Here is a 20,165-nt window from a genome sequence, read left to right as displayed (position 1 = left end):
ATACTGAAACAGCCACTGCAGGACTTGTAATAAAACACTTGAGGGCCATCATTTTCAGCAGAGGTACAGTGTTCGCAGCGTGAGTGTTCCTACAAGGATCCATAACCTTTTAACTGGTTCCTGTGCTGCTCTGTATTTATTCTAATAAACATAATTATTTCATAAATATCCATATCACTCCCAAGCCCTGCTTTTCTCCTAACAGCAGTACATTCTGCATTGTAGATGGAAAAAACGTTCCCATTTGTAGCTTGTAATTCCGTGTGTCAGCATCACTGGAAATCCAGGAGCCCACCTTATTACATTTATTCATTTGCCATCAGAAGTCTTTACCTGCACAAAGACTACGACAACAACTCACAACGATTTAGTTTAAAAGTGTATGAAACAAGTAAGAACAGACAGTGACACTGGACTGAACAATCTCCAGAGTGCATTTAGAGAACACCACAGTTTCAGCTCCTGATGAGCGTCAAGAATTCCTCACGAGTCTTTGGATCTTCCCGGAATACCCCCAGCATCGTGCTGGTTACTGTTTTACTGTTCATTTTCTGTACCCCGCGCATCACCATACACATGTGCCTAGAAGAAACGGGAATAAATCAGGTGGAATCACACGCAGCTCGCGCGCTACGGCGGAACAACTTGAAATAACTTACGTGGCTTCGATAACCACTCCGACCCCTGCGGGCTGTAAGGCTTCTGTGATGGCTATTGCGATTTGTTTGGTAAGGCGCTCCTGGACTGAAACAACAAGGAGTTTGGAAAAAAGAAGCAGCAGCAGCATTAATTCCGACCAGCATCAATATATTGCTGCCACCTGCACGCCAGATACAACCAACATACATTGCATCCTCACCACCACACACAAACACCCTTCTCTTCCTAAATACATTTTATTAGCACCAAATCTATGTTTTGTGTCCTGGAATGGATCTGATCTTTGCTTTTTTATATTGGGAGTCATTTTGTGTTACACGTTTGCAGGAATTGCATAAGCTTTATTTGTTATAGCAGCTCTTGCCTTTCCTATTACGCAGGTGGGTTCTCTTGCTCCTCTATTTTCTTTCTGCTTTTATGTATTTGTTCATTGGCTTTACTGCTGCACTGTTCATTCCCTACACACAATTTCTCTTTTTAAGGAAAGGAGGATAAAAAACCAAGCAAATTAAGAGTCTCTTTCCTGCAAAGCTTTATGTCCTGCAGCTCAAGCACCCTCTTGTTCACCACCCTGGCAACCAATGGTCACTAAGATTTTGCCACCAAGAATGGGCCAAATTTAACCGTGGGACAGGAGAACACGCTGAGCCCAGCCCAAGGCTTCAAATTCTCCAGATTCACAGAATCACAGAATGTCAGGGGTTGGAAGGGACCTGGAAAGCTCATCCAGTGCAATCCCCCCATGGAGCAGGAACATCCAGATGAGGTTACACAGGAAGGTGTCCAGGCGGGTTGGAATGTCTGCACAGAAGGAGACTCCACAACCTCCCTGGGCAGCCTGGGCCAGGCTCTGCCACCCTCACCAGGAACAAGTTTCTTCTCAAATTTAAGTGGAACCTTTTGTGTTCCAGTTTGTCCCCATTAGCCCTTGTCCTATCATTGGTTGTCACCGAGAAGAGCCTGGCTCCATCCTCCTGACACTCACCCTTTATATATCTGTAAACATTAATAAGGTCACCCCTCAGTCTCCTCTTGTCCAGCTCCAGAGCCCCAGCTCCCTCAGCCTTTCCTCATAAGGGAGATGCTCCACTCCCTTAATCATTTTCGTTGCCCTGCACTGGACTTCCTCCAGTTCTCAGGCCGGCAGCCCATACCACAGCAGCTCTCGCTTCATCTCTTCAGACAAGAATTCTTGATGGCACCTCCCAAATTATCTGCAGGAGAGTATCTACGGCAGCACCCAACTAGTTTAGTTATTCCTGGCAGCTCTGTCTTGTACCACATTTATCCTCTGAATCAGTTGCTGCCTACATCTATTTTCACAGGCACATTTTGCCCCTCACTGGAAACAAAGGGGCTAAGATGACAGATGACAAACACCTGTTCCAGAACACAGTATTTTTCTTCACATTTAAATCTGCACAGCTATAAGTTCACTTACAATCACCAGTACCCTGAACTGGCCAGCAAAGGAGTGCACACCACAAAAATTAAAAATTCAGCTGTTTACCTTGTAATCTTCTACTGTATATTTCCACAATCCTAAAGGAGAAAGGAAAAAGAAAACGTTAAACTTATTCCTACCTGGGTGTTGTCTGATCTTCACAATTAACTTGACACTGTAAAACAAGATGGCTGCACCGATCTGTGTCCTTCCTGGAAATCCATGCAATATCATGCTGGTGTTGCTCATGGACTCCCCTTGGCACATCACTGTCTTTAGGGACAGGTTCCCCCTTAATTTGGGGCAAATCTGTCACTTCACCTTCGAGCTTCTCCTGTCGGCTGTTACTTTTGGGTCACTTGTCCCACCACCAACCTGCATCACACAGTTGCAAGGGAACCTATGGCCAAAGGCTGCCCAGAAGCTAATCCTTGAACGGAGGTCAGATCACCTCCTTTTGCTTCAACCCAACCCAAATGCTGTTCTGAGGACAATTCAGATATTGGGATTCCCAGAAGTCAAGCAAGAGATGTTTTGGATTCTTGCATTTAGCCACAGATTTAACTAAGAACAATAAGACAGCTTTGTTTTTATTTAAAACAGATCCTCTCCACCCATACATCACACATTTCAGTGCAGGGATCAGTGCCTGTATCAGACATGACTTTGAATTTAAGCCATTTGTGGGGCAACACAACCATCATTTACAACTACAGTACTATAACCCCCATATTTAAGAAAAGTCCTACAACCGCTCTGTAACTTAATGGGTTATTCATGCCAACCTCATATGCTTCATTACACGTCAAGTGGCCACGTAAAGTTGCTATAGGAAGCTTCAATACTCATCTGGTTGGACTAGACAAAAACCAGACACCAGCTGGCAGCCTGAGGCATCGGCTGCAAGAAACATTTCTGACAATGAGACTCGCCTGTTGTTTTGGAGAGAGAATTATATGCAGAATCTCCCTTCTAGAAATGAAGCGCTTATGTTATAGCTACTCTAAAAAAGCAACATAATATTTAGATTAAATCTATGGATAGGGAACAAGTTGACGCTCCGATATTCTTACACTGGTGTTGCACATAAGTCCTGTAAGCACATTTATGTAAAAGCAGTTATTTTTTTCAAGCCTGAGCTAAAAATCCAAAGGAAGATATTTGTTTACTGTATACAGGTCATCCATAACTACAGAAACTCACCACATTAAACTAATCCTATTACAAAAGATTAGGCCCACAGCACCAACAGCCTCATAAATCTTTGTTTGAACACTGCTTGTATTATACAGGGCATGAAAGGGAAGCACAATTCGGCCCACCCATCTCTTCATGGTGAGAGCTCACAAGTGAGGACTGAGAACATTTTGTTATACAAGAATCTAATCTTTTCGTTATTGCAGTACATGGGAGTTTAACTTGAAAAAGAGGCAAGATTTAACCTTTCAAGCACAGCGCAGGAAGCCTTGCACATATTCATGCATGTCTGAGAACAAATAGCAGGAAAATTGTACACTCATAGCACTACGTTGCTGCTTGTATTAAAAAAATCAGACAGTTTTGAGCTCCTTTTTGCCTCTGCTATTCAGAGGTAACTACAGACCAGAACAAGCACAAATCAAGCGATGCGTATTTCAAATGTGCTCCTTCATCGTGCATCCAAGCCCTGAAGAAATGAAACCAAGTGCTGAAGGAGGGGTCTCTTCAGGAAGGATGTTTGCCTTTGGAAATCTAACTCAAAATAAAAACCAAAGCCTCCCAATTTAAAAAGATCCAGCTACACAAGTGCCAGCCGACACACAAGCCCTGAAGTGCCACACAGACATCAGCTCAGAACCTCGTCCTACAATCTGGGCAATGAGGAACCGCCACAGAAAACAGGTACAAAAATAAATGTTGAACTGCCTTCTTTCAGCCTTTTAATCAGAGCAAAGTCCATTCCTATGAGCACTGCTAGAGACAGGAATACAGCCCTGCCTGTAATACACAGTTAAACTAACAAAGATGTGACCTCAAAGGGCCCTTCCACTTCCAAAGCAAACTCACTGTTGTGTGAGCAGAGCACAGACTGACTTTAAAGCATTTCAGTGCCATATCCTACACATTTCTTACCCACTAAGAAACTCCAGCAAGCACGCAGATTTACAAGGCTAATTCTCATTAGTATTATTGGAACAGCAAGATTAACAGATGTATCGGGGAACGTAAAAGCAAAACCTACATGGTCTTTCTGAACTACAGCCAGTTTTTCCGATCCGTTTCTCCAAAAGAGACCTTTCCACTCCAGTCCCCAGTAATCAGCTTATTGAAGGGATCGACCATCCTCCTCCTCACCAGAACTAGAAAGTGTCACTTTATAAGAAAACTCAGTGCAACAACTGATCCAAGGGCACTTGCTGAGGAAAAAGCTGTTTTACATAACTAATGTATTTCTCAAGTGTATCATAATTGCTTTGTTCCTTAAGCTGAATCTAATCCATAAAATCTAACCCACGGCTCTCTCAGCAGGTCTGGAGCGAAAGAAAGAAATACCAGATTTATCTGAAGAGTCTGCTAATAGATGAAAGCTTTAGATTCAGTTTCTATCCAGAGAACATGCTCATTTACAGTTCAGGATTTTTGTTCTTATCAGTCAATATACACACAAGTAGTAAATAGTTAGAGATCCCCACTGGTTTGGTGGCCTGCCTTAGAATGTGACCAAATCCTCTGTTTTCTTGCTTCTGTGCTCCCTGCAGACACCAGCGCTTTGGACAAATGTACAAAAGCATCACAGCTCTACTACAGCCGACTGATGTGAATTAACACAGAGCTCTAAGACTTATCTGCCCTCTCCGCAGAAACATAATGCTGAGGGTTGGTCTAAATCCAAATCCAGGACACAAAGTGGGCTGAGCTTTAGAGGGGGGCCAGATTAGAAAGATTAGCACAGTTAGCACAGCGTGGAATCCTTTTCACAAATTAGCATCACTTTCATTACATTAACACTTACCTAGCAAGCTTGCTGAGGCCAAGTACTTGCTTGTTAGGAAGGTAGCCAATATGTACCTAGGCAGAGGAGAACAAACCATTAACAGAAGCAAAACCACGCTTCCAAATGCATGTGAAACTCATGCATCGAGGATGAGATGTGCATTTGCCCCAGGACTGACTCTGGAACAGTCCAGAGGCCTTAAAAAATGTGGAGCTAATGGAGACTGTAAGTGCCTAGTGAGCTCAGTGTCCTGGTGAAGAAGTGGTAAGTTTTCTGAAGGGGAGAAAACACACAACTCTTCAAGAGCCAAGGCTTATGTTCCAAGTCTCAGGAACGCTACAGATTACTATTACATTTGTCTATTACTCAGCACAGCACTGTTCATCTACAATAAATACACTTTTTGTTCAAGACCTAAAATGGATTTAGGGAGCAGGAGAGAAAGGGACTGTGATTTACGTCCAGGAAAAGTTCAGATGGCAAGAAGTACTTAGCCACCAAAATCAGGCTGCACTTACTGATTATTTTTTTCTGCTATTAGGAGTACCATAGATCACTGTATGATTAAGTCAAGTTCCATCCTGTTTCTACATGGAATTGCTGAACATACCTATTGAACACGTGGTTGCACTGAACTGGAAAAAGTTCTTGAGAAGTGCTCAGATACCAAGGTAGGGGAAAAGCCACTTAGCTGCTTGTTTTTAGAAAGCAACTTAGGCTGCTGAATTCCAGTGGGTTTACAGTTACAACAGATAAACCAGCATTTGTGTCACTGTACCAGAGACTTGAAAAATCAGCCAAGATACAGCAGGGGAGTGTCAGGGCAGGATTGTGTCTTTGTGCTTTGCCTACAGGCCCCACCTCAGAACCCTGTATTGCTGTACCTGCAGTTAGAGGCACCACAGTGCACCTAATTACCTGGCTAACTTGCTCATTCCTATCACTTCTGTTGGGTAATCAACCCACTGACACCTGAAAAGACATGAAACATTTCAGATAAAGAGACAACTTAGAAAAAAGCATTGAATCCTGTACCACACAGAGTATTTTTGTGAATTTCTTAACTTCATTTAAGATAGACCTGCACATACAAGACCTACTGGTCAGTGTTTGCAGCCTGTTTGATGTACCCAACAGGAGAATGGTTGGTCTGAGAATATTTGGATGCATACCAAGTTATTTAGCAGACCATTACACAATCAGGATTGATTTTGTGTTTGCAAGGAGATTTCTCCATACCACACAGCTGAACTGCTAGATGTAAAAAGAATACATATATTGCCACAGGAGTAACAAAGAACATATATAGTTTGTTTAACTAAGAACAGGTGAAACAGAAAACTTGCACAGATAAAGGATTTACCTTGTTTTCCAGTAAGAAAAGAAAGCAGATGAAATTGAGTTGACTTAACTAAATAAACATCTGGTTTCTGTTTGGTATTTTATTTTGGGAGGACAGTTTACTTGGAAATACTGATTGAATTTTACAGAAAACAAAAGCACTTGCTACTCTACAGCTTCATGATAAAACAGATGGATCAGAATAAGCTCCATCCTTCTGTGCTGACACGGGAGCGAGGGGGCTGAGATGTGCAGGAGGGACCACCCGCTCCAAAGTCCTCATCACGTTTACAGCGCTTAACTCCAATTACTTTCTTTTTGAAGCTGCTGGCATCAAAATTTCAACACCCTCTGAAACACCAGCCCCTTCCATGAGAGCCCCAGCATAAGAAGCCTCCCGCTAATCCATTTTGGCCACCCAGCCCCTGACTGGGCTTATTTAAGACAGAGTTGCAAATCCGAAGCTGGCTCCGTTCACAGGGGGGTCCCAAGACGGATGTGCATTCAGATAGCTCCGAGCCAGAAGCTCAATCCGTGCCAGAGCCAGCGTGCAGGGTGAGTCGGTTTAATATCAAGATGTCTGCCCTCCAGGCTTGCTGCTGCTTCACGAAGAAGAGCTTTGATATGAAATGTCAGAGACCATTAGATTACTTTGACTAGAAAAGGTTGCACATTATATTTTAGGAGCTTAAAACCAAATAAAACTCACATTAAGGAGGTCTTCCTTATTTGTATTCTGAACATTGACTTCTAGAATCATAGCCGTAAGCAGTGAATACTTACAGCTTTAAAAGCTTTGTAGTTACAGCTACAAAGTCTTTTACATGTACTTTAGGTTTTTTATCATGTATTCCCACATTTGCTCCGTGAGGAAGTTACCTTTCCAACAAATGGAACGAGGTGATGCTCACACAATGAGAACATGTCTATGTCCTTCACAATTACCATTTCATCGTGATCTTCATCAAAGATGGCATCATTCAGAACATCTGAAATTAAACATTTGTATTAAAGAAATAAGACACAAAACAATAAATGCACATGCATGGAAGGTTCTGCCAGCCAGTATCTGAGAAAGCTTGTAGCAAGAGCATAGCTCTCCCAGAATTACAGATTTTAGGGTCAAGATATGGGAGGCAAGTAAGGAGTAACACCACAAGTACACTGGATTGTGTACAACTAGACAACTGCCACAGTACTAGCTGGGTTAGTCTATAGTGTTTTATTTAAATAGTTTAAGCCCAGGTTAGAACAAGTCCAGTCTTCACAGAATTACTGGCACCTTTGGAGCAATTAAGACTCCAGCTGATACCACCAGTGCTGAGTAGAGCACATCTCAAAGTGCTCCCACACACCACAAAGCTGAGCCTGGGGTTTGAGAAAAGCTAAACTGTCACAGCAGTTTCTCCAAATGCTTCAACACCAGCATCACTACCTTCAAGAAGGCTTTGCCCCCAAACAAGCTGCTCTTTTTTTTCCACCCTAAAGCATACCAGCCAACAGCTGTTTAGACACACACAAGTCAAAGAGACAGCTCTGTATCTACAGAATGGGGAGAGATTTGCTGTTCTGAACCAAAAGCAGGCATGTGTGTGTGTACTCCAGGCTAATTCTGCACCTCAGAGCTAACAGAGAGTTAAGGTGGAGAAACCCATACAGATAGAACAAAGAAGAGACTGCTCGGTAAGGAACATATAGTGTGACACGTTGCTAGTCCCAGAGCTCAGCAGATCCTCAGCTGAATTTCTGGATTCAGCAGTCCCCAGGCAACCCCAATACAGGCTACAGCAGGTCACTACAGTCCCCACAAAGATCGCAGGCAGCTGGACAGTGCTCCGAGAGGGAAAATAGAACATTTCTAGTTAAGAGACTGAGCCTTTTGAAGCACAAGAGAGAAAAGCTATACAGGAGAGAACTAGCTGTACAGAAGGGCTGAAAACCAGAACAAGGAACACTGCAAACAAGTTATCTTGAAGCCCCAGCAACTACTTGGAGTTACTTCTACCAGAGTCCCATGACCAGAAGGAGAAGCTGGGTGCTCAGGACCTGCCCTGCTTCACCCACAGTGGAGCTTAGCTCCTGCAGCGGCATTACACAGATCTAACGGTTGTGTCTGCTCTACTTGCCTTTCCGCCTTCCCCTGACACACACGTACGCCTGATGGCCACCATCTGTTGTCAATAACGTATCATCATCACAGAGCATTTTAATTTCCTGCTTGCTACACAGGTAACCCTGGAAACTGGGCGCGAGATATTCTGCCTGCGACGCACGTTCTTTCCCGAGAAGGGCTGGCAACCTGCAAGACAGTGAGGCTGAACCCCAGAAGGTTTCTGATCGGGTCAGGGAGCAGGAGTAGGGGCACAAAAGAGGCCAGGAAACACATCTCTAAAGGCAAATGATTTGGCTTTCAAATTTCAGAGTCTAGTTTACACCAAACACTGCTGGAGAGAATTTTGATTACCTGGGGAGCAACCACACAGTTGTATAATTATGAATTCAGCCAGGAATAGCCAGAATCCGCTACAGAGCAGGCTCAGGGGAGAGAGAAGGGGAGACAGAGCAGCCGTCTGGGTTATTTGTTCCCTCCCACAGCAGACATGCCATTTCTGCAGCATAAAGGCAAACAGTGGCTTCACAAAACCTGCCACTATGCCCAGCATTATTAAAACAAAATCCAAACAGATCCTCAAAGCATCTCCAGAGTGACTGCTGCTGTTATTAGACCACCGGCTTGGCTCGTACCAGCCCTGCCAGGAGCGCATCAGAGCCTGATGTTAGATATGGATTTACGTCAGCACGTTTGCACAGCAGACTGTTCAGAACAATCGAAAACAGCCACTTTCTCATTAAAAGTCATTGTAATTTCAGGCCAGACAGGAGGAAGAAACTGCTGGCCCTGAGGGTGGTGAGAGCCTGGCCCAGGTTGGCCAGAGAGGTGGTGGCTGAACCATCCCTGGAGACATCCCAGGCCAGGCTGGACGGGGCTCTGAGCAACCTGAGCTGGTGAAGATGTCCCTGCTCATGGCAGGAGTGCCACTTGAATATCCCTTCAATCCAAACTATTCTGTGATAATGTGTGACACAGTGTAAGGCCAAAGCTACAACAGAAGCTACTTATGTATACTTATGTACTTATGTATAAAATATCTATCTTAATAGATCCTTACAAACTTTATCTTAGGAACATAACTATTACCGGAATTCTGAAGAGCCACGTTGTATCATAGAGACAGCTGTTTTAAAGCTGGGGGTAAAAGGAGGTTAAGTGACTCATGACGTAACAGACAGGTAAATTTAGGAATAAAATACATCCTTCCTGTGGCTAAAACAAGCAAACAGAAACACAAACATCATCCATCTGTCTGGCAAACCCCCTCTTAAGTTACAGCCCAGAGTTACAGCGCTTTGGAAAATGCCCCCTCACAGCCAAGGGAGTTTTAGAGGTAAGCAAGCAGATCCGTGCGTCAAGAATATAACCACAGAGCTGTGGGATACATCTCATTGATACAGGTCTTGCCATTATTGCTCCTTGGATTTCTTTAATGTTAAATAGCCAGCTGCAGCCAGATCACAGATGATACCTGCTCAGCCACATAAAATCCACAGCTGTGCCTGCAGCAAGGTGCACTGATTTAATTCAGCATCGGTTACTCCTTGAGAAAGGCCAGAGCCCATAAAGGAAGAAACCACCTTAGTGTCAGCCCCTTCACAACTGCCAGATGATACAGGGAGACAAAGATAAAACAAAATGTGAGACTAAAAGCCACTACCTGAGTAAGTTTCCAGTTTTGAGAATTCCAGTCACCCCATCCTGCTCCAGTCCCTCCTGCTCACTCTTCAAAAGTCTCTTCTCCTGAAAATAAGCACGGCTTGAAGCCTATCCATCCTTACACCTCCTTCTGAAATCCCAGCTTTGTGGTGACAGAGAGTTAGGGAAGATTAGCAGCAACAAGATGCTGTGCTATGTCCCACCACAGCACTTGCTTTCAGTAATTACACAGGAGAGACTAGTTTGGCAGAGACTCCAACGCTTTGTGCAGAGGAGCAATACCATTTTACCTCACTTTATCTGCTCTTTTTTTTTTCTCTCCAGTCATTCAATTTGCAACAGCAAATGGGTCCCTGACAAGCTCAGCCTGCAGCACATGTTCTGGAGAACCTAATGCAGGTGAAAGGACAGAAAGGGAAGTGGGGCCTCAGATTAACCAGGTCGGAAAAAAGATGGGAACAAATTTGTGCCTCTTCTCCTGTTCTTTCATTCTACCTACTCGAGCACACTGCCCAACTTGAGCTGGGTAAAGATGTCCCTGCTCATGGCAGAGGTTGGACCAGCTGAGCTTTGAAGGTCTCCTCCAACCCAAACTACTCTATGACTTCGGCTTCCTCATTTGCAGACCCCAAAACATTTACTCTTGCCACTCATGGCAGGATCTGAAAGTCACATTGTCCCTCCCCATGCCTGTTCTGGTTCACACTGAGCAATGTGTGTGTTACACTTGCTGTACCTCTCAGCTCTAAAAGATGATACTCACCTTCCCTTCTAACACAAGCACATCTTTCCCATCCCTTCCTCCTGTGGCACTAGAATCTTCAAAGCAGAAATTATAGAAGTCAGCACAGCTTTTAGAGGGAAGAAGGGCAAGGAGTAAATATTTCTGGCTTGGCTTCCTGAGAAAGCAAGGCACCTGCAGCTCAGGTGGGCTCCTCCTCAACAGGCTACTGTTCCTCAAAGCAAAAAGGACATTTTTCATCTCAAATGCATCAACACTTTTACTCCCTCCAAGTACGACCTACATATTCCTCCCCCCATCAGTAGGGCAGGACTAGCACCCCCTCTGCTCACAAGGAGACAGGCATGTTCACACATCATCCCTTGGTCTCAGTCCCACCTCCCCTCACTCTTTTATTCACCATAGCTGTGCTCAGGAGCTGCCACCAAGCCCTGTCTACAAGCGAAAGACGACTGCAAATAACACCATTTTCATTCTCCACCACCCCACAAAAAACTAAGGGGAGTTACTGGTTAAGTCCTTAAGCCTAGACACGTTAGTGAAAAGATTTAAAATACATGGTTGGGAAGATGGGAACAAGAACAAATATTCTATGTACAGTTGGGGCACTCTTTAGATTATTCCAGCTGATTTTTTCCTTCAGCCCAGAGTTCAAGTCCTGTTGCAGAAGCTTCAGTGGACTGTTAAAACTGAACAGCCGCCTCTGGTGTAAGTTAACTCCCGAAACAGAGCAGAATTTTCTGTTCTATGTTCAAAAAAGAGTTGATAAAAGAAAAAAAAAATCAGAACTGGATGAAGACAGAATGAGAAAGACCTTTCAGGATTTTGCGTCAGAGCTAAGCAAAAAGGACCTGTTGCTATAGAAACTATTTGCATGGCTTTAATGTGACACAGGAAAGCAAAAGCACCTCTGGCAACCAAGGAAGCCGGAGCCCACCCAGCAGCTGGCTTGGTAGGTGCAGGGAATGAAGGGTGGCAGCGCTGCAGCAGCTTCACAGCCCATCAAATGTCCCATTTGTACTGTGCCTGGGAGACAGGCGACTGAAGTGATGCAGGTTGTTCTCACCAGGAGATAAAGTACTTCCCCGTGGCGCTAAGTTGCTCCATTTCAGAGGAGTCAGACTGAGGATTGTTTGGTGCCAAGAGGATGAAGGCAGGCTCAGAGACTCCCCGATAGTGTTCCTTGAGCTCATCCATCCCAGCAGAGACATGAGGCACAGGGTTCTCTGGCAGGCAGCACACAGCTCCAGACTGTCCTCACCAACAGCCCCAAACTCCCCATGGTGACTCATGAGTCACCAGCTGAGGCCACCAGAGGGTTGGGTTGAGGCCAATGGATGCAGAGGTTCTATGAGGACAGTGGGGCAAGTGACACCACACCAACAGCCATCAAACTGAAGTACACGCTGAGGTCAAGTAGCTTCTGCTCTCCTGGGAACATGGACCAAGTTACACCAAAAGCAGTGGCAGGGAACCAGGCTGTGGTTTGGAGGATACTCCAGAACAGCAGTGCCATGAGCCAGAGACTAAGCATTCACTAAGGTAAAATGAGCTGAGGTATATGGACAGATACCTTTTGAGGGTCCTTCTCAGTAAGAAGTTCCTCTTCCAACCTTGTATTCTATGATTCATCCAACAACAGATGTAATAGTTCATGGCTCCTGCTCTGTCAATCACCTGCCCATGTGGAAGTGAAACCGACTACAGGGTCAGAATAAAATCTGGAAGGAAATTGCTACAAAACAAACAAACTTTCAGTTGCTGCTGGGTAAGCAGTAAAATGTAAAAATCAAAACTTGACTTGATTTATTCATGTGATGACACTACAGGATAACTGTAGTTACAGAAAATATTCCAGGGAAGAAACAAGAAAATTATTGCAGCCTTTCAGTATTAAAAAGGTACCAGGAATTTATTATGCATGCAGAGAAGAGAATCAGGCTACAAAAAAACACTCATTCATATAAAGACAGTTTGCACGGCTGCAGAAAGTTAATGACTCCAGGTTGCTATGAAAGGGAGTGGTCTGGGCTGCCAGTTGCTTCAAGACATCTTGAAGAGCTCTAGAAAGACACACAATCCAAGGTGCCACATTATTATTTAAACAGGCAGAGTTCAAAAGCTGCAGAGAAAATTAAATGGGCACTATGTGGTTTCCTTGCCGTAATATATCTTCCTAACAGGAACCAAGAAGGGCCTCAGACACAGAAGAATTTACAAGTTTATGACTAATATTTCACAGATTTCATCACTGCTACACTAAGGGACTAGAAACAGATATTCAACTTCAGATGGGAAGCTTTGCTTTCAGAATTCCTCATTTACCAGAAGGGTGGTGAACCAGATGTGTAGTTTAAGGGACATTTCATAGAAGCAAAGACTGAGAAAAGCATCATCGCTATTCAACTAATTCTGGCCATCATTTGTAGATATTTGTTTATTTTCCTATAATACACTTTAACTCTCGCTGCAACATGGAAAGTCTATTCATAAGGATCAGTTATTGCAGACTCTCAGACAAAACTAAGATTAGGTCCTAGAAGTTGTCCTCTGCCAGGAAATTTATTAACATGAGGGAAAGCGGAGTTAGAGATGCTCATTAAACTGTATTGGGATTTCAATAACCATTTCAATGTCTCATGTCACAGAAGGTGCTGAAAGTCTCCCCCCATCCACACCTCTTTCTGAAAGGGAAACAAAGGAAATATCAAAGACAAAACACTTTGGGAAAACAACTCAGAGAGATCAGAGGCCTTTACTAGTTAAGATGCAAGAGGACTCCATAAATTGCAACAAAACCCCAGACAAGCTTGGTGTTCCTTATGCATTAATGAGCAGGGGAGATCATCCTGCAAAACCCTGCAGTCCTGGTTCCCAGCAGAAGTCTCACTGTGCCGAGTACTTGTTTCAGCAGCACAGGTTTTACTCATGTGGCAACAGAGGTTAAGGAAAAAACACCAAGAACCTTACTCTGAACAATCCCACCTCTCCCAGCCTCTGGTTTATTATACAAGAAACTAGTCACATCCACACCACAATAATGCTGGTGTTTAAGTTATTAATAGGTTAGACTGTGGCACTCTCTACAACTACCTGAAAGGTTGAAGCATAGAAGGTGTTGGTCTCTTCTCACAAGTAAGAAGTGACAGGACAAGAGGAAACAGCCTCAAGTTGCACCAGGGGAGGTTTAGATTGGATATGAGGTAACATTTCTTCCCAGAAAGGGCTGTTGGGCATTGGAACAGGCTGCCCAGGGCAGTGCTGGAGTCACCATCCCTGGAGGGGTTGAACAGATACAAATGAGGTTCTCAGGGACACGGGGCAGTGCCAGGATTGGGTTAATGGTTGGACTCAATCTTGAGGGTCTTTTCCAACCAAAATGATGCTATGAGAAGCAAGAGAACTAGTGGTAACTTGTTTCCAGGAAAGAATGAAGCAACTCACCAGCTCTTAGCAAAGGGCAGCACTGCTGATCAAACAGCTTTGTTTGTTTAAGGCACTGACTGTCTATTTTTATGTAGCAACGCTTAACACCTCATCTGCAGCAAACCAAGTGGGCTTGGAAAAATTTATGAGCTTACACCACTGTCATCTGTCAAAATACAAAATCCACACAGACAAGAAGATGAAGGAAAGAGTATTAAGGTTGCATTTTTTCACCCTTCACCATAGGAAAAGCACGCAAACCAGTGAGAGAGCAAAAGCAACATTTATATAGTTCAACAGGCACATAAAGCTTGAAAGCAGCCTTTCAAACCACGGAGGTTCAGAACAAAGTTATCCTCTCCCAGTATTTCTGATCTTTATTTCCCAATTAAAACTCACTGAAGGGACAGCTGAACCTGCCAACAGGCTTGAAAGCTAACTTACCTACCAGCAAAGTCTTCCAGTTTTTATTTATGTAACAATTATCACCATTACCAGCAGCTATACTGTCTAATGAACATGGCATTTTGCTTAGAGGGCTCACAGATTATGAAAACAAGTTAAATTTTGTGCTGCAGATGTAGGCAGCTTGTTCAGCCCTGTGCCTGGTGTTTCCTACAGGATTACACAATCAGAACCAACCCCTTTACGATTTTGCTTTTGAAACTACCATCCACACTCACCTTTCCTGTAACTTACCGGTTAACTCTGCTTAGCAAGATTGATTCTGAAGTCCTCAGCTTTAATTACAAGTTGATACTGTCTGCAATCTTTTATTTCCATGTATTTACTCATTTGCACACACCTGTGTTTTGTAGCATTTATATAGTCTCACAGCCAGTATTAAGAGTGTGACATTAAACCCTTACTAAAGGAGGGAGAGCTCTCTCAAGGTTTAACATTTGGGTGGCAGGCGATCACCTGAACCAACCACAAGAAAGTTAGAGGCAACCAGGTATCAACAGCCCAGTTCACCTTTATTAACCAAGAACAGGTTACTATTTTGCAATATAATTTACACCCATAAATATGAAGCTGATAGACCTGACTCTGGAAAAGAAACCACGCTCTTGGATGCTCATGCAGAAGCACTGCATTAGATTGAAAATTAAAACTGTTGAAACCCTCTCTGCTCTGTCATCCTTCCCAACACAAAGTGGTTTCTGGTGTAGTGGCTGTTAGTCTACACGATGCCCAAGTGTAAACTGCTATGGATCTTATTTGAAATAGCCAGAGGTATTCTCGCTCCTCCAATGAAATCTTGTTGACTGGTACTACAGAAGTGAGATCAATGCATTTGAATACGTTGTCAAAGAAAAGAGGCTGAGGCCTTTAGTAAAACCAGGATTAATAAGAGAAAAGACACTCTAGAAATAATAGGAGACAGATTCAGACATTTAGCAAGTAAACTCTACTAATGGCTCTGAAATACAATACTGGCCAGCTGCAGAACACAGATAGCAAAGATGAATAAGGGGTAAAGCAGGAACACTCTCTGCACTAGCAAAACCAAGCTGGGAAATACACACATAGTGGAAGCTGGAAAGCAGAATCAGCTTCAGTGCTACTCACCAAAACCTAAATGGAGATAAGAGCCAGTATTTAGATAAAAATCGTCCATACAACACTACAAATTTAAGCTGTGAGGAGCGTGAAAATACAATCAGGTGTCATGGAAGCAAAGTGACAACACCAAGGAAGGGAGATTAAATGTCCAGCATGTTCAAACATGTCCCAATGTATTTGTGTTCTCAGACACATAAACCAAGAAGATTAAAAAAAATTTGTTCTTAAAGATTGAATTGTCAAGATTCAAAAACAATACTCATTTGCTGATCCTGTTGAAACCACACTATCAGCTCAGCAGCTTCCAAAAGCATTCCCTGAAATCAATGCCACCAGGGTTCCTGAAACCAAACTCCCCACTTGCACCACTTGGTCTTCTCCCCCAAGGCCACCAGAGGACCAGCTGCTGTGGGGCAGGCAGGGCCAGCATCCTTCTCCATACCCAAAAGCTTTCAGCAACCTGACTGCACTCCAAAAGTGTTCGGTGACAAAAGTCACTGACCTCAGAGCACAGGGCAGCAGTCAGGTAGCTCAGTTTTGTGAGCAACCATATAAGCCCCCTGTTCGCACAAGTGAGGCTTGAGTCAAGCACATCAAACACCGAGGACCTTCTGCAGTGTACTTGCAACTTTATACTCTCCAGCGTTCGCTGTATTTCATCATGTGCGAGTATATCTATTACATCACTCTTGTGTACCTGTATGGAAAATTAAAATGCCATCAGAAATGCATTTTCTCCTGCCCATCCAAGGCAGCTGCTCAAGCAGACAAGCTCAGAAAGTTGATTTTAAAGCCTGTAGCTGTACTGACATTCGCTATCTTGGTTTGTCTTCATCCCTCTTTCCTGGCTGCATGGTCCAGCAGTATATCCACACGCTGACAAGGGTTATGAGCTCAGCTGGGACCAGCCAAAGACAGGTACCTATTGCAATGCACCTTGCTTCTAGCTCTGTTTGTACAGTCACCACCTCTGATGAAAAGATGGTACTTACAGCTATTCCAACTGTTTTCTTCTGCCTGTTGCATGGTAAGCCTGAACACACTCCTCACCACACATCCCACAAATCACCACTTTAACCTCTGCCTATCCAGAGAGTTCCACACAAAAAGCTGAACAAGCTGCAAAGTAAACCTGAGAAAACAAGAGGTCAGGGCTGCTTTATGCTGGGGGTTGGTTTTTTGTTTGTTTTATTAACTCTTCCAAGCCAGTTCCTGGTCCAGTTCACAGCCTGGCTAGGCAGGCAGTTGTATCAGTATAACCAAGTGACCAGCACATCAGGATGCTGCAGCAGAGACAGCTGCAGACCCACAGCAAGCCCTGCTCCCAAAGGCTTTGTATTTGTTAGCTCCAAGGCTTCTCAACACGTTTAAAACCCTCCCAAGGGGAAGTTACTCCCAAATAAACTCTCCCAGGCAACTCATCCACCAGTCACTTTGCTAGCTGCTGTGGACTCATCCTTCAGCTACAGCTCTTTCTTCTGTTCCACTAGTAAGAGTGGGAAGACTGGAGCTGGGCATTGTGCAAGAGATGAGTAGCTGGGAAGCAAAGAAATTCCCTACCTGACAAGAAGGAATGTTAAGACCGCAGCTTCATTTTATTTCCTAGAAAGAAAAAAAAAAGCATTCCAGGAGTACAGCACTTAGCAGTGACACTTTCTACTCTCAGATGTAATACAGCTCTCCCAGGTATGAATTTTCAGGGAAGGAGACTATCCAGAACAACTCTGCTTAATGAAAAGTATGTGAGAGATTAGGACACAGTGAGTCGCAGAGAATCCATACCAGAGCAGAGAAAAGCTATTTAAAAAACCTTAGAAAAACATGTAGCTCTGCACACAAAACTGGCAGCAAGAGGATTTAAGATGAGTAGCAATCTCATCCAGGTTCAGTACAGAAATACATGCTCAGAAACTATCACAAAAAAAGAAAATCCTTCTGCTGGAGACTGGCAGGATGACAGAGACCTCCTGTGCTTTATAACAGTAGTAACATGCAGTACCCAAATGAGGAAAGTTACTCCTAGTAGATGAAGAATTATTCTGTGAGACCCTAAGAAATCTCATTTCACACTATGCAGCAGGACTAAAGGAAGATATGAACGAGGACGGCCACTGCAGCCCAGAGCCTATTTCCAGATGTGAACATGAAAACCTGGTTTGGGCAGAAAGGCAAAACAAAGATCAAAGTAGAAACGCTGTTCCTGGGGAAAGCCAGGGCATAACACTGGCGCATAAGCCAGCCATGAGTAAATTAGTGCTGGAAGTTACACGCCCTGTGATCTCAGAAGAGACAGTAGCTGAGAAGTGAAAAAGAAACTAAAGATGAAAGCCGAGCTTTATGCTGAAGCACAGTGTGCTTATAAAAAGGGCTCTGAGGTGTTCGCAGGAAGCTCCCTGTCACCAGACATCCGCTCGGTCCAGCCTTTTCATTCAGCTGCAACACCCCAGCGCTGTGCTCCAGAGAGCAGAACACGCTCAGCTCCTTTCCCATTCAAAGGTCCTCGCTGACAGCGTCTGCATCCCCTACGCACAACAGGAACTTGCCTTTTACTGTAAGAGGAATCAGGGGAAATCCCCAGCTTCCCAAGCCCTTTGTACTGCGTACAGTCCTCAATAAAAGGGCTAAGAGACAAAGTGATGTAATAAACCTAAATTTTCAAGCAGGATTTGCCCTGCACTGAACCCAAGAGGCAACTTTGGAGTTGCTGTTGATGAGGTCCACAAATCCCACCCAAGTTCCTCTCCTCCTGCCAGCAAGAGGCCAGGACCCAAGGGGCAGGGATGTGGGGCTGGGGTACACCTCCATACCTGCATCCACAGCTGGGACACTGAGATGGGGCTGGGATCTCCCCCACCTCATGTTTCATCCTCACCTGATAACAGAACCAGCAGAAAGGGACCTTTTCTAAGAAAATTCAAGCCACTTCCACCTGCTAACAGAAGTGAGTGTTCCTGCCCCTTCCAAACACAGCGCGGCTGGGATGGATGGTACAGTCAACAAGTTCCTATGCCAGAGCTCGACAAAGTTTATACCAGGAAAGCAAAAGCACTTGCTCAGTTCACCCAAACCAGAAGCACAGAAGTTTACGACAGAATGTGAACTTCACCAGAGTGGAGCTTAAAACAAATAAATAGAGGAAAGGGAGGGGACAGAGAGGGGTTTCTGTAATAACACGTACTGTTGGTGACTCAGAAGGGGCACCAGACAGACGGTACAGCAGCAAAGCCCATTTCAAGACATAAACCGGGAAAGCCAGCCCATGGCTGGTGTCAAAGCACCCACCCGTCCCGTCCCTACCCGAGATGGTCTCTTGGTAGCCCTTGGTGAAGAACTGCATGGCGGTGGCCGCTCTCCAGGGTGTCTTCAGCAGCCCCTGGCGCTCGGGGTCCTCGCCCAGCGAGCGCAGGATGGTGGTGTACGCCGCCGCCAGGCTGGGCAGGCTCAGCTCGTTGTCCTCCTCGCTGCGGGGCCGCTCGCCTCGCCACCCGTCCCCGCTGCCCCCGCCGTGGGGGACGCGCGGCTTCTCGGTTCCCGCCGACGCGGAGGGCGGCGGTTTCTCCTGCCGCGCGTACCCGTTGCAGCTCCGCGCCGCCTCCATGGGCCCGGGCAGGGGCGGCCGTCCCGCGGGCAGCGCGCTGTGGAGGAGCCCGGCGCCCTCAGCCGCCCTTCCCGCCCTCGCTTCACCCGCCGCTGCTGCCGCCTCAGTCGCTCCGCCGCCCGCTTTATACCGCCCGCGCCGCCGCCATTGGCCAACGCCCCGTGACGTCACCGTGTGTGTCGTGAGCCGGCCGGTCTCAGGCCGGCGGGAAGAGGGGGATCCCGGGTGAGGGGTTCGGGACCCGGTCCCTGTAGGGGAACTCCTTCCATCGCTCCCTGGGGAGCCCCGGGCGAGCGGCGAGGCTGCGCTGGCAAAGCATGGATGGGGAGGGTCCCTCTGGGCTATGGGTCCGTGCTCCGTGCAGCAGGTCCTGCCATCGTTCCACGTTTTCATCCTCTAAACTTCAGGGGCTGGTCATTCTCCCACCAGGGTGATGCTGGCACATCCTGCCCGGTGGGTCCCGGGTGCTGAGGGAATTCTGTCACAGAATCATAGAATGATTTTGACTGAGAGAGACCCTCAAGATGATCAAGTCAAACCGCTAACCCAACACTGGTACTAACCCCTGGCCCTGAGAACATCATCTCCATGTCTCCTCAACCCCTCCAGGGATGGTGACTCCAGCACTGCCCTGGGCAGCCT

General features: G+C 45.3%; 1 protein-coding gene across 1 annotated transcript; it reads right to left on the bottom strand.

Moving 5' to 3' along the window:
* Positions 1-455: 455 nt before the first annotated feature.
* GCH1 (GTP cyclohydrolase 1) lies at positions 456-19,523 on the bottom strand (the record flags this gene model as incomplete). Its single annotated transcript, XM_080344894.1, has 6 exons — positions 456-582; positions 660-744; positions 2,171-2,202; positions 5,097-5,152; positions 7,299-7,408; positions 19,223-19,523. 6 exons carry the CDS (start codon positions 19,521-19,523, stop codon positions 456-458), a joined length of 711 nt encoding a protein of 236 aa, XP_080201020.1.
* Positions 19,524-20,165: the final 642 nt, after the last annotated feature.

Source organism: Nesoenas mayeri, assembly GCF_963082525.1.
Source record: "Nesoenas mayeri genome assembly, chromosome: 5".
Lineage (NCBI taxonomy): Eukaryota > Metazoa > Chordata > Aves > Columbiformes > Columbidae > Nesoenas > Nesoenas mayeri.
This window is presented reverse-complemented; position numbering and strand designations above follow the sequence as displayed.